This window comes from Xiphias gladius, chromosome 6 (genome assembly GCF_016859285.1).
Source record: "Xiphias gladius isolate SHS-SW01 ecotype Sanya breed wild chromosome 6, ASM1685928v1, whole genome shotgun sequence".
In the NCBI taxonomy this organism is placed as follows: domain Eukaryota; kingdom Metazoa; phylum Chordata; class Actinopteri; order Istiophoriformes; family Xiphiidae; genus Xiphias; species Xiphias gladius.
Genome location: NC_053405.1, coordinates 6524991 through 6540360, shown reverse-complemented (window position 1 = coordinate 6540360; position 15370 = coordinate 6524991). Strand labels below are relative to the sequence as shown.

Below are 15370 nucleotides of genomic sequence, written 5' to 3'. Positions count from 1 at the left end.
CACCTGTCTTTCCGCTGACTTTAACCTCTGACCCCTCTTACATTATTTTTACTTTCTGAGCCCTCCTTCCTGTTAGACATAACTTGTGATCATGTGAGCCGGATCTATGCAAAATCTTGTGGCCTTGTGTTTGCTCTACACCTTGTTGTAGGGAGAAGTGCCGTACGTCTCGTAATGAAAATCAGTTTTGCTTACTTGTATTGCCTGAAAGAACAGCAAATATGCATTTTTCACTATACCAATAAAAGCGTGTATCTCTAACTCATAGTCCCCTCATGTACAGCCTCACTTCTAACCTCAACCCCACTGATTAATCAGCTGTAGCTTAATATGTTAATGTGGCGTGAGCCCATTCAATTATTTTAAATGGAATCAGGAGGTATCTTAGTTATGCTCATCTGGAAAGATACTAAAATTTCTGACAAAATACCTCAACTCAAGGTCCATTTAGTAGCTCCGTGAAGGAGCTTTTGATCGTGTCACATGATCTTCATCAGCAGTTTTCTGATTTATTTATTTATTTTTATTTCTTAATGCAACAACTTCAAAGTTCAGTTTTGATCTGGGAAACAGCAGCTGACAACGTAATCTCACCTCAACACGAGGCTGACCTGCTGATGAAGATCGTGCGATAGGATTAAAAGATCTAGAATAGCCACTAAATGTACCTTGAGGTGAGAATTTGTTAACTGCTGCCCCCAAGGTCAAGGACAAAACTTTGACGCTCAGCACTAAAATACCCTGCTTCTTGTCCTGTGAGGCTGTACTGGTGGATGCAGAACGGAACATAAGCTTCGCTGTTCTTACGTTTTTACCACTGTTGCGGCAAAAAGTATTAAATTTGGCCTGGCGATGGCGCTGAGGCGGCACTGCTGCCGAAATCAAAGGGGTATTTCCTCTGTACGGTCGCCATTTTACAACATCTCTGCCTCAGCTTGCAAGCTCTGTCGGCCACAGCTCGGCCTCAGTTGTAGTTAAGCCCAGCTGTGCTGTGAAAAGAATCACGGTGTTAGCGTTTACATGCCGACTGTATGTCAGCATGCTAAAGCTATTAGGATTCTTTATTAGGGGAGTATTACAACATTTCATGTCATCAGATTTCATAATTGTAAAGATTCTTAACTCTGTACCACTGTGAAGTTTTTCCTAATAGAACCTGGGATCTAAGAAAAGTGGTTGTCATACGTTGCCCACTTTGTAGAGGACTATAAAAAAAAAAAATATATGATCCTGACTTGACCACTTGGCTTATCAACATTGCCAGTTCTACAAAAAAGTAGAGTTTATAGAGTCTTGAGATCAAGACCAGCAATATTGTTTCTCTGGCATGATTACACACTACATACTCACAGTTGGCAGTTTATTAGGTAAAACAAGCTAAAACTAATGTGGTCTAATACAACAGTCCTGCAATTAATCCTCTCCTCATGATGGTTATAATGTGCAGTTTTTGCTGAAACTGTTTTGGAGAGGTGTTGATTCAATTGCCTGGTCCTTCCAGAGGATGTAGTTTGTGGTGCTGTCGATTTGTATTGCTGTACTAAAAGGTGTTTGTATTATTCTGTCTGCCTCGGTTATACCAATGAACATTATAAGCCTCATAGAGGTGGAATTTATTGCAGGATCGCTGTAACGGACTGCAGTTTTAGTTTTAGCAACTGATTGATGTCATGACAACAGTGAGTGACATGAAACATGGGATGAGGGAGAAGGTCAATTCCCGGCCACGTCAGGGCCAAACTGTGGCATCCTGGACCGTCCGGTCCTTTAAAAAACCTCCATGTGGGCAGTGATGTGACAAAATGGCCTTCCAGTATTTCAAGGAGAACTGCAGGTGCTGTTTATAACTGGGCTGTCTCATTTTATTGATATCCTGCGCTGGTTTAAATGACAGCGATGTTGAATTGGATTTCTAAATATAGCCTGGATGAATGGATACGGTCTAATAGGGCGGTGTGAGTGACAGGCCAAAGTTACATTCAACTGACCAAAAAAAAAAAAAAAAAAAATCTGCTCATCCTTGACACTGTGTGTGCCAAGATTGTATAAAAGCTATTGAGGCTGCGGGAGTGATTGGCCTACATGTAAGTGGGCTGGAGAGCTCCTTAGGTGTGTGTATGAAAGCGACTCCATGTTTAATTATAGTGGTCTGTCCTGATTTGGGGGCAGCCCTGCCCTTGTTTAGCTCTGTGTAGCTCAGGAATGGCATACTGTTGAAATGACATTTAATTTGAAATTTGTGTGTATGTGTGGTTGGTCATGATATAATGAAAAGTATTATTTTTATTCACTCAACCCTATTAGTCCAGTGTTAACTGTTTTGGTCTTTGTACGTGACGTACATGGGGGTTTGGGACAATGCGGTGCTACACACTTATCCTTGAACAGGGCTTTATAGTACAAGGGGAGGTTTTGCATTATGATGTATTTATAATAGATGATTAGATTGTTGTGGATGTCCAGACATCTACTGTGAGACACAGCAGACATGGCACCTTGCCGAAGTTGATGCAAAAATCAATGAATGAAAAATTGGCTAAAATTTAACTGACAATACTTGAAAATGATCTCATCTGTGCCCGGCGATGTACAACAGTTTTTCATTTATTATAGATTTTCATATCCATCCTGAACTAACTTTTAAATACATTTCTGTCAAGGTTCTTCCAATCAAATTCTTCTTGCAGAGATAAAAAAAATGGGCATATAATTACACTTCGTATAAAACGGCACTCGATGATGTCTTAAGTATGGGAGTAATACAGTATGTATACCTATTTTGTATGTGTTTTAGTATTTGTAGAATTCCCTTTAATGTCTGTGCCTTTATCTTTTGTGTGTTTTGGTATTTACAGCATTTCTGTATTCTCAGCACTTTCCTTTGCTTTCGCACTACTATGTGTTTTGTCCTTAGGGGCCACGGTATGGAGGAGATAAATTCTGCATTATTCATCAAAAAAGGCGGCTAAAGTGGCACTGCTTCTCCACAACATTAAGTGGTGCAAGCCTCCAGCGGACATACTTGCTCTCTATCCTTTCATACCCTTCTGTTAAAGGTCTGTGTGATTTTGCCAATATACTATAATATTCTTTTGTTTTCCACTCTGTGTTCCCATAGCAACTCTTCAACTGCCAGGCCTTGAAAAAGCTGAGCATGCCTGATAACGACCTGTCCAACCTGCCCACCACCATTGCCAGCCTGGTCAACCTCAAAGAGCTGGACATCAGTAAAAATGGTAAAAATGTATTCCAAACACAGATGACAAATCCAACCCGAACAAACCTGAAAAAACTAAGCAAAGTAAAAGTCTGGTGCAAACTTACCTGCCCTCTCAACTGCTGATTTTCAATGGTAGACATACCATTGAAATGGCCAAAATTTCTGTTACTGTGAATAGTTAAGCGAGTAAAAAAAAAGGCATACAGTGAAAGATGGTTCATTTCTTTAATATTTTAAGCAAGATTACTTTTTTTAATTAATACCTTTTACAGATTGAAAATAACAAAAAAGGAAAAGGGCATGAAAAAAAAGCTTGGGCATGAAGAGTACTTACTTGTACATGCTTTTTGTAGCAGTTAAGAGTCTTTCAGTTCTTGTTTGGGGGATTTTCGCCCATTTCTTCCTGCAAAAGGCTTCTAGTTCATTAAGATTCTTGGGCCGTCTCGCATGCACGTCTTTTTTTTGAGGTTTATCCACAGATTTTCAATGATGTTTAGGTCAAGGGACTGTGAGGGCCACGGCAAAACCTTCAACTTGCACCTCTTGAGGTAGTCCATTGTGGATTTTGAGGTGTGTTTGGGATCTTTATCCTGTTTTAGAAGCCATTCTCTTTTCATATTCAGCTTTTTTACAGACGATGTGATGGTTGCTCCCAGAATTCGCTGGTTCGTAATTGGATTCACTCTTGCCTCTACCAGTGAAATGTTCCCTGTGCCACTGGCTGCAACACAAGCCCATAAGATGATCGATCCTCCCCTGTGCTTAACAGTTGGAGAAGTGTTCTTTTCATGAAACTCTGAACCCTTTTTTTCTGCTCATTGTGGCCAAAAAGTTATAATTGAACTTCATCAGTCCACAGGACTTGCTTCCAACATGCATTAGGCTTGTTTAGATGTTCCTGGGCAAATTTCTCACCCTGAATTTTGTTGTGAGGACGCAGGAAAGGTTTTCTTCTGATGGCTCATCCATGAAGGTCATATTAGGGCAGGTGTTGCTGCACAGTAGAATAGTGCACCACCTCTACAGAGTCTGCTAAATCTCCCTGAAGGTCTTTTGCAGTCAAACAGCGGTTTTGATTTGTCTTTCTAGCAATCCTACGAGCAGTTCTCTTGGAAAGTTTTCATGGTCTTCCAGACCTCAACTTGACCTCCACTGTTCCTGTTAACTGTCATTTCTTAATACATCACGAACGGAGGGAACGGCCACCTGAGGACGCTTTGCTATCTTCATTATAGCCTTCCCCCGCTTTGTGGGCATCAATTATTTTAATTTTCAGAGTGCTAGGCAACTGCTTAGTGGAGCCCATGGCTGCTGATTGTTGTATTTGTAAAGCTTTGAAATTTGCATCATTTGGCCTTTCCTAACGATGACTGTGAACAAGCCACAGCCCTAACAAGCTAATTAATGTCTGAGACCTTGGTAAAAGTTATCTGAGAGCTCAAATCTCTTGGGGTACCCAAACTTTTGAATGGTTCTCCTTTCTTTTTTTCTCTCTAAAATTGTATGAAACAAAAACTACTTGTACAAAACGATTCACAGTAACAGACCAGGGGTGCCCAAACTTTTTTATGCCACTGTATAAGTGAAGATGATAATATCCATGTACTTTTTGCATAAAATTTGAATCACAATCTGTCCAGATACAGTATATGGAGCGGAGTGGTTAAAGGAACGAGGGCAGCACTTGTGAGTTTCTTTGCAGCTCTAAAATAGCAAAGGGAGCCCAGAATTAAAACCCTTATAACCACAATAATTTCACAACCAAAGTGTTTAACCAAAATATGACAAAATGTGCACACCTTCACAGAGCCACGCGTGACATTTTCAAATGTCTTGTTTTGTTCGACCAAAAGTCCAAATACCCAAAAATATTTAGTTTACAGAGATGTATATATAGAAAAGCTGGAAATTTTCTCATCTGAGAGGCTGGAATCATAGAATACTTGGCATTGCTTAACTAATTTTCAAAACAGTTCCAGAATATTTTCTATCAGTAGAATAATTGCTTATTCAACTAGTTCTTTCATGTCTAAATACACAGTCACATTGTATCATCACATCTCATTTTCCCTCTCTCTGCGTCTCTGTCATAGGTATCCAGGAGTTTCCAGATAATATAAAATGCTGTAAAGGTCTGTCTGTGGTGGAGGCCAGTGTCAACCCTATCACCAAGTAAGACACGAACAAACACCATGCAGTAACGCTCACTGAGATGGGTGCAAATAGAAAAACCTCTGTTGGATTACCTTGGCCCTTAGGTTGATGGTAACGTTAATGTTTATCTGCAGTGCAAAACGCTAGTTTGCAGGCTTGACATACAGCAGCACCAACAAAAAAAGTTTAAAAAGTAGGGGTGATCTCCGAGTGTTATCCAGCTTCTGAGGAAAAACACTGGATGTATCCTCCTAGAGATAAGCATCTCTCAAAAACTTTCAAATTTTCTCCTTTAACTTATTGTTTGAGAACCATTTTCTATTTTTAAACAGTTCCATGTTTAGTTGATAGCACCGGTTTTATCAGCCAGTTTGAGTGAACCTGGACTCTAATGGACTGTTCGATGCATTTTCCATGTATTTAGATGTTTCAGCTGATTCTCCTCTGCCGCAATCTAGTTTCAAGAGACCAACGCTGTTCTTTATTTTAGCTTTTAAATATTCCAATCCATGTGTTTATAGCACCGCAGAGGAGCTAAATATTTTATAATAATTGGCTGCATCCGCAGACCCTACACTACCATACAACCATATGTGTCCCTGTTCCTATCCCATTGGCTCAATCTCCAATGGAAGATATAATGGCAGTACTAAAGCAAAGTGCTGTAGTCTGCTATGAAGGTATTGGAGCATCAGGTCTAATGTTAGTCATTTCTGTTTTCCTATTGGCAGTGTAATGTCCGTGAAGCACAACTAGACTCAACCACACAGTAAACTGCAGACAGAAATGCTTCTTTTACTTTATATGTGTGTGTGTGTGTGTGTGTGTGTGTGTGTGTGTGTGTGTGTGTGTGTGTGTGTGTGTGTGTAAGAGATGAGTCATCTGCAGGGTAACAGCAGCTTGCTGTTTCTGCAGGGGTTGTTATGGGAGTGTTATCCATGTTTTATTCCATTGAGGCCCTTCAAGGACACACATTTGCTTTTTCGCTTTCTTATTCTTCTTTTGCATATGTTCTTTCTGTCTTTCTTTCTTTCTTTCTCCATCCCTCTCTCCCTTCCAGACTCCCAGATGGTTTTACGCAGCTCCTGAATCTGACCCAGCTCTTCTTAAATGATGCCTTCCTGGAGTATCTGCCTGCTAACTTTGGCAGGTAAACTGATGCATGCTATCATTAGTGTTTCCTCGCTAGTGAGTGTGTGTGTGTGAGCATGTGTGTTACACTTTTGGACAGACTGTTTTTACATATTTCAGACACCGGAGGACCTCATTCTGTGCCGTTTGTGTGGAGGAATCTATGAGAAAAATAAGCACGTCCAGGTTTATTAGCCTTTATACTAAAGTTCTGTCTTGAAAATGAGCGAGTTTTATGTTTTACACTATGTTGGAATCAGGTTGAGGCTTAACTATTTAATCAATATTTTTATTAAGGGCAGCATTTATATTTTTGATTATGCCTGGGTAGGAGTGCACGAACACTGAGCTTCAATGCAAATCCATCAACATTTTCATCAGGGGGATGAAAAAAAAACATCTGGAGAAGTGAATAAAGCATTTTGTACCTCATCGCACAAAAATTAGACATTCATTTATTTTCATTCATTTATTCTTCTCTTCACTTTTTCACACCTTAAAAATATTGTCTTTCGTTTTAGTCAGGTAAGAGTGATGGAGTAGTATTTTTTATTTTATTGCTTGTTTATATTTTCCACATTTTGTCCACCTAGTTTGCACATATTGGCATTGTGAGTTTCATGTGGAATCCTGTGAATACCGTACACTGTATAGAAGGTCAGACAGTAAGTGACGGGATCCTTTCAAATTGAAACATTTCCATGCTGGTGATCATCTGAAATGAGGCCGAGTCATTTTTGCCTATCACACATTACCAACCAATAATTGCAAGATCATCGTGGTCACTGATTAGGAAACGGGTTTGACACTGTTTTTGGAGTTGCGATGAATTAAATGTGGCCTTCCGTGACATCCTTAGTCACATCTGTTGTATTTTATAGAGAGAATGGATACAGTAAGCTAAGTTCTGGTTTATGTGCCTTCTGTTTTTCAGACTCTCCAAACTACGGATCCTTGAGCTGAGAGAGAACCACCTGAAAACCATGCCAAAGTAAGACAAAGCACCATATGTGTCTGTGGGTGTGTCAGAGTTTGAATCGTAATCTCTGTGCTCCACAAGTTGCCACGCACACGTACACGCACGGGTGCTTCGTGATATTACCGAGTGTATCCTTGCCTTCCCAGGTGTCCGGATTAAAACTATATTTATCCCTGGCATGTGTTCCTGAACGCTGCCGACCGCTGTTAGAACGGGAGCGTGGTTTAATTGTTTCCTGTTCTCTATACTGTAACTGAATTTGTAGCCTGTTTTCACACGTGCCCACCGTGGCCACAGAGAAAGACACTACTGTCGCTGTACCTAACAGTGCTGAAGACAACCTGCAAAGCTGCAGTTCAAAGAGTAACACTGATTCCAATTACAACAGGTTGATAAAATGCAAATACTAACACTAATTTACCAGTATGACCACCAGTGCATAATCCTCCCGGTACTTTCCCTGTTTATACGGTTCACAGTAAGTGTGCTGGCTGTTGAAGCGCTTGCTAGGTAGGAGGCATTTTGACTCAAATCCAAAGTAAAGTTCATTAAGGCTTTTCCCATTAGAATTTAAAAGTTGCAGGGGAGTCACGCCATTGCTTTGTAACTAGTTAACTTGAGTGACAAAGAACAGGAATGTGTTTGAAACATAAATGAAATGGTAGAAAATCTGAAAAAAGGAAGGATGTAGCTTGAGTAAACATCACTACCCATTAAACTGTACCACTTTTGCTAATAATTACATCTTTCTTGCACTGGCGAATGACACATGTTAATCTATGACAACACCTGAACACTCCGTCCATGCAAGGAGGACAGTTGGGATGAACCACCAGCCATCTCATGTTTTGTTTCATCCCAAAGCCAAACTATAGGAGCAGTTTGACTTATTTGCCTGTACTACATGCTAAAGTCAGTGTGGCCGTTCAGCAATTGTGTTGAAAGCGAAACTTCTCTAAATTCTTCTCTAATTATGGTAATTGCTTTATGGTAACTGGTCTAAATTCACTACGGTGAATCATGTGTAATTTCAAATTGTTTCAAAGATTCAAAGGTTTTATTCGTCACGTGCCGACCAGCATGTGCAGTGAAATGCAGCCTCTTAAGGCTGTGCTGAGAGACTAGTGTGCGATAAATAATAACAATCGGAATAAGAGTAAAAATAAAGATCGGGGGAAAAAAAATTCAAACACGAATTTATAAATACATGTAATATTAAAATGCATAAATGTATATTGTGCCTGGTGTGTGGATGAGCTGGGAAATTTTCCAGAATATTAAAATGAAAAATGTACATGTGTAACAATCGTAGTAAACAGTCTGTTGCACCCTCTCCTCTCAGGTCCATTCACAGACTGACACAGTTGGAGAGGTTGGATCTGGGTAGCAATGAATTCTCTGAGCTGGTGAGAATGAGAGCTGTCATATTTTTCATGTTACCACAGTCGCTGTGTGTTAGGAAATACAGAATACATTGGGTGTTGAAATGTATGTACTCAACATTAAGATACTCTTTTTATGATCACATTCATGTCCCAGTAATCACGTGTGCGTTTACCAGTTAGCGTGTCTTTATTTGTAAAGAAATTAACAGAGAAAGGAGGAGGGAGAAAAGGAGGAGTCAAAAGGGCAGAGAGGAGAGTTAGAAACACAGATGCTCGTCCCGTTTCAGGCGCCACCTCCTTCAAAGTTCACATGTCAAAACCTGGTACGGCATATGGTGAATCATCTGTAGACCATCTCATTTAGGGGTGGGACTCAGGTTCAGTAGGACCCTGAAATGGGACCGAGCGACATGGTGGAGGAAGAGAGGGCTGGGTATAGGACATCATTGTCAGACAGGAAGTTGAATATGTCGTAGGGGGGGTTGGCTGAGAGAGAAAGCGTAGAGGGAGTGACGGCCATTCTCACCCACTCTGCCAACACTTTAATCATACTGGGAAGCCTCTGGCTAAAGCAAATGTTCACAACATCATTACCGTCTGCTTTTATGTTAAACGAAAGATGTGTTTTCAGGTACCTAATTGTCTATATGTTAATGTAGTGTGGGGTCAGTGTAAGTTGCTATGTTTTCCTCTGTTTACATGTTAGCCAGAGGTGCTGGAACAAATCCACAACTTAAAGGAGCTGTGGCTGGATAACAACTCTCTACAGTCTATACCAGGGGTAAGAACACTTGCAGCTATCACAGTGGGGGGGGAGCAGCACTTGAGATATTTGTACGGCACTTTTTTGCTCCTCTGTCTTTTTTTAAATCATTCAATTGTTCCTTTCCTCTCGTCGCCCTCCTCTATGCAGTCGATAGGGAAGCTTCGTCAGTTGCGATACTTGGACTTAGCTAAGAATCGCATTGAGACGCTGGACACGGAAATTTCAGGCTGTGAGGCCTTAGAGGACCTGCTGCTGTCCTCCAACATGCTGCAGCACCTTCCTGACTCTATAGGTACACACACACACACACACACACACACACACACACACACACACACACACACACACACACACACACACACACACACACACACACAAAGTCATTCATAGACCTTTTTCCAAGTTTTCTATGTTTTTCTTACTGGCAACAAATGCCATTAAAAAGGACAAACACCATCCACGCATCAGTCCGTCTCTCAACAGTTTCCGACTCCTCTACCCTGTCTGTGGCACTCAACTCCGAACCCACAGATTCATGAAGATGTGAATCTTCAAAAAGAGGGTCACATATAAATAGTTTCCTTCCCAGAAAGTGCTAGGAAATTTACTAAATCAGCTGGGCACTGTAGTTTTCAGCACATGATACTCACACAGGAATAAATTTAGCATTTGTTTTGGACTATTTTCAGGCTCTGATTAATGTGCATTTGGTTCGCTGGGGGATATTTATGGCAGCAGGGTGGTGAATGTGGGATTGAGTCAAAATAGACTTTAGTGTTCATGGTAATGAAGGAACATGTCAGCCAGTGCAACCGTGTGGCTCGCTGATGGGTTTTTAACAGTTTTTGGAGAACATTAGAGCTCCACGGTAAAGAGGAATGAGCTATACAGGCAGCACTTGGTAAAAAGGATCAATTCATTGTTGGCTTTGGTCTTCTCATAGGACGTTTTCACAGTAAGAAAAATAAAGAAAAATACTGAATATCACTATCTCCATACTTTACTATACTTTGACAAAAAATGGCATTTCAGACCTGAGTGTATATTTCTTTGAAGAGCAAATAACTTTTCATATTTGTGTTTGTGTGTCAATGTGAATGTGTGTGTGTGTGTGTGTGTGTGTGTGTGTGTGTGTGTGTGTGTGTGTGTGTGTGTGTGTGTGTGTGTGTGTTTGCAAAACTGTGGTATAGGAATGTTGAAGAAGTTGACAACACTGAAGGTAGACGACAACCAGCTGACCTCACTGCCTAACACAATCGGGAGGTAAGAAACCCACGCACACACACGCACACACACACACACACACACACACACACACACACACACACACACACACACACACACACACACACACACACACACACACACACACACACACACACACACACACAGACACACTTATGCACAAAAAGAAAAACGAATAATAAAGCCATGTAGACTTTTGTTTTATTTTGAAAACACCTTCAACAGTATTTTTTTGTCAGTCTAGATTATGTCAGCGGGTGATTGTTTATCTCTGGTGGGTTGTTGTTTTCCTTGTTTATCACTGTTAGTTGCTGTGTTGTTATGCTGGCTGATGATGGGGGGGTTCTGTGTGTTGTGTTTGCTGCGTTGCCGTGGCGTTAGTGCGAAGCCCAAGCAAGGGTGAGTAACATTAGCCTCCTGGATCCAGGGGTGCGTTCAGAGACAGATAGATGTTCAAGTGCGTTGCAGATACAAACATACAAGCTTGCTACCACATGCCATCAATGTGGGAAACCTCTTATTTCATTCAACTTACATGCAAACATAAACTTTATCTCAGTTTTAAGGCATGAGATGATAATTTTATGTTTTCTTCATGTTTGCCTCCCAAAGTTTTTCAATATTTGGACGTAATGTTTACATAAAATCCACATCCTTAACTGTTAATGCGCTGAACCCAGCCCTGCTGATATTTGCAGGGTCCAGAAAGAAATGATTGCATGTAAAAAGATTACAGTAATATGATTATAATAATTCTTATTATAATCCATCACAGTCCAGATTCGATCACAAATTGAACATTTGTTGAAAGCAGAAGCATTTTTGAAAGGAAACACATTCTGAATTCAAAAGTATTGTTAATGGGTCTTTTTTTTCATTGCTGTACTCTAACATACAGATTGCTTATAAACATAAAATCCGGCTTACAATGCGGATCACAAATCAGAACAACTAATCTGTGTAACTCCAGGGTTGACAGATTTTGGAAGGAAGACAACCCAGACGAGGCTTACGGTAACAGAAATATTAAATTACATCAGTTTGGGTGAGAATAAATTGATTCGTTTCCTTTTTTGCCATTTGAAAGACATGGGTAGTTATTTGGAATATGTTGCCAATCACAAAATCACAAAATCACAAAGTTAATCTGTGATGGATTACACTTTAAAAGGCCGTACAGATGCCATTTAACCTTCTGTTTGACAGCGACATCGCACTCTTTGCAATGCATTTGTATCTGAACGCTGCAAAAACATTTTGTCTTCCTGAACAAGTCCCAGATTTTAGCTTCAATAAGTAGCACTGTAGATCCATTACTTCCGCTCTGATAATACCATACAAGAGCCTTTTCTTACCTCATCAGTTTTTTAAGTGTTTTGACATTAATGATGAATGTGATCCCTCTGTTACCCTTCTGTTGCTACGTAGGACAATTCTATATTCCTAAATAAGTTATTTTTACACGATTATAAAAGCTGTATCTGTGTAAAATGAATGTGTAAATGCAGAATTTGTGCCTGTACCCCAACCAGTTCTTCAGTGCATTGGCATCTAGCTGCATCAGTACAAAAGGATACTATACAATAACATATATTTACACAGAACTGAATCAGTAGATAACTTAACAGTAGATAACAGTTACTTTCAGAGAAAGTCTTATGTTTTACTTTCAGTTCTTAATCTCTTACGGCCATTACTACATAACAGCTATGAAATGGTTCACCATATACATGTACTGTACATGTAGATCGGTTAGTTGCAAAGGTTCTCCCACTGCCTATATACAGTATGTGTCAGTTAATGTGTGTCGGTTATCATTTGCTGAACTTCGGGCTGTTTTTGCAGCCGTAATCCGAAGCCGGCTGGCCCATACCCGCTGTCCCCGAGTTTACTCTGATGTAAAAACTTCAGAGAAGCGACTGTGCGCTGCTCTCTAACGGAGGCGCGACGGTTCATCAGAAATATATCTGGGAAACCATGTTGTTTGGAAACGTAAAGCATAAATCCCACCTTCAAGCGGCTCATCCGAGTCTGTTTTCGAGTGCGGCATCTTACTTGCCTCATTGGGGTGCGCCAAGCAGCAGTAGGCTCTTTACTGCCCCCTGAGACCAGAGGCCCACGAGTACTTGATGGTTGGCGAGAACAGCAGTTGTAGCGGCTCTTTTTTCCCCAGTGGCCACCAAGGGCAAAAACGAGTCCGTTGCACACTCGAAAACAAACGTCGACGAGCGACATAAAGGTGAGCGTTACGCTTTAAAAACAACTGTTTTCAAACACTATGTTTAGATTTACCAACAGAAATGACATTAAGGTGGAGGACTGACTGTTTGGTTTTGTAAAAGTACATCTGATTAACCGCCCCACCTCTGCTAAAGAGCAGCGCACAGCCACTTCCCAGGACTTTTCTGTGGGGGGCTAACTCTCAACCAGAGGGGACTTAAAATTAGTGTCCAGGCAGGGCTTAAGTTTCTTGCTGAGCAACTGTCGCACCTGGTGAAAACCTACACAAAAGCATCGATGCTCCGTACAAAGGAGATTGGTATCTTAGTGACTAAACCATTTGGTGACTGTGTTACCTCGCAACACCTGGATACTGGATCTGGTTGGCGTATGCCTGCTGAATTAAATTATCTTAGGAGTGATGTTAAAAAGTCACATTCGACACATTCAAAATTAGCTGTACATTATTGTGGGAGAAGTTGGAACACAAACAATGCTGAGAGGAAAATAATAAACTATGGAAAATGTAACAGTGACTTACATCTGTAAGACAAGAAACTCTTCTCCTCTCCTCTCCTCTCCTCCTCTTGTCTCTCCTGTCAGACCGTATGGTGGCCCAGATGGTCCGGTCCATTGGGAATAATAATAGCAGACTAATGCAGTGTTAACAGTGACAGTACATTAATGTAAAACTGTTGTCTCATTAGCATTAGCCCGCTGTTAGCATGCTGTTGGGCCAATGATGGCAGTTGGGGGGGGGGGGGGCAGGTCAGGGTCTCCTGTAGAGGGCCTGCTGTAGATGTTACTGTGAATATCGGTGAAGTGGAGGAGTTGAGATCCAGGTTGAAGAGATTCAGACATCAAAGGGGATGAGGTTGGACAATTAGGATGGGTGGTCATCAGTTCAAATCAAATTTATGTAGGTAACATCAGACTAAGTTTGACCGATTGGTTGTCTCTGATCAATTGACCGACTGATTCTTCAATGCGATGATCTTTTCCTTCTCTCAACACATACTTCTAAGTCGTTGCTACTGTATAAAGGCAGATTTCTCCTTCTCATCGTAACATGTTAAAGGATAAGGCTGGCGTCATTCTATATTTTTATTATTGTCAACAAATCCCGTAAAGAGACCAAAACCAACACTGCGCTCAGCGCCAAGCTCATTCATTCCTACCGATGCTATAAATGTCTAGAGGAAGGGCAAGAATAAAGTTTCAATTAAAAAAGTGGGCATTGTAGTTTTTAGCAAACGCTAATAAAACTGGACTAAATAGTGCATATGTTGAGGACTACTTGCAGCTCTAGATTAATACAGGGTTATGTGCGCTGATGAGCATTTTACTGCAGTGGATTGACCGAAAACAAACTGCAGGGCCTGGGCTCAGGTTAATGAAGTAACATGCCACCCAGCGCAACAGTGTGGCACATTGATTTTTTTTGTTTTTATAGTTTTTGGACAAGACCGGAGCGCCGCTGCACAGGGGAATGAGATAAATCAGGCTTTGGTTACACAGTCAGTACCTGATATTGGATCAACTCAGGATTTGCTGACAATATGAAAAATCAAGAGTAGCAACATCCTTAATCTTTAAAACCCATATCTAAGTAAACTAATGTTGCAGCAGAGACTTTGAAGCCTGAAGAGTGATTTCCCTTCTGTCATTTCCTCTGTATCTCCCCCTTTCTTGCCTCTGTTCCTCTCACGCAGTCTGTCTCTGTTGGAGGAATTGGACTGTAGTTGTAACGAGCTGGAGTCGTTGCCTCCCACCATCGGCTACCTGCACAGCCTGAGGACCTTCGCTGCCGATGAGAACTTCCTCACAGAGCTGCCCCGGGAGGTAAGGAGATAAAAACATTTCCAACACTTGCCCATGCTGGCATTGATATTATTTAGAACTGAAACCATTAGCTGATTAATTATTTTTCTTATCTATACTCTTCGTGTTACTGTTTTCCTTGCTTTCATAGTAGTGTAATGTAGCTTGTTGAAATGTGTCCCCTTTATCTTATTCTTAATTTCTTACATATTACCAGCCCCGTTAGTGTCTTCCTCTCAGGGGACAATAATATTTTTTAAGCAAAAAATGACTAAATTTGCTACTTTCAGCTTCTTAATTGTAAAAATTGCTGGTTTTCTTGGCTTTTTATAATAGTATGACAGTTTTTTTTGCGTTTCCTACTATCTACCAGACAAAATAAGCAATTAGAGATGTCACCTTCAGCTCTGGGTAATTATGGTCGCCATTCTCGCCATTACTCGCCATAC

General features: G+C 40.7%; 1 protein-coding gene across 1 annotated transcript in view; it reads left to right on the top strand.

Moving 5' to 3' along the window:
- The window catches only part of lrrc7 (leucine rich repeat containing 7), a 78672-nt gene that overhangs the window by 34720 nt on the left and 28582 nt on the right, over positions 1-15370 (top strand). Inside the window, exons 3-12 of the mRNA XM_040128835.1 lie at positions 3119-3236; positions 5314-5392; positions 6435-6524; positions 7440-7496; positions 8827-8890; positions 9576-9650; positions 9783-9927; positions 10826-10898; positions 11262-11279; positions 14813-14942. Of these exons, the coding sequence (XP_039984769.1) occupies positions 3119-3236; positions 5314-5392; positions 6435-6524; positions 7440-7496; positions 8827-8890; positions 9576-9650; positions 9783-9927; positions 10826-10898; positions 11262-11279; positions 14813-14942 (849 nt within the window). The remainder of the gene's footprint in view (positions 1-3118; positions 3237-5313; positions 5393-6434; positions 6525-7439; positions 7497-8826; positions 8891-9575; positions 9651-9782; positions 9928-10825; positions 10899-11261; positions 11280-14812; positions 14943-15370) is intronic.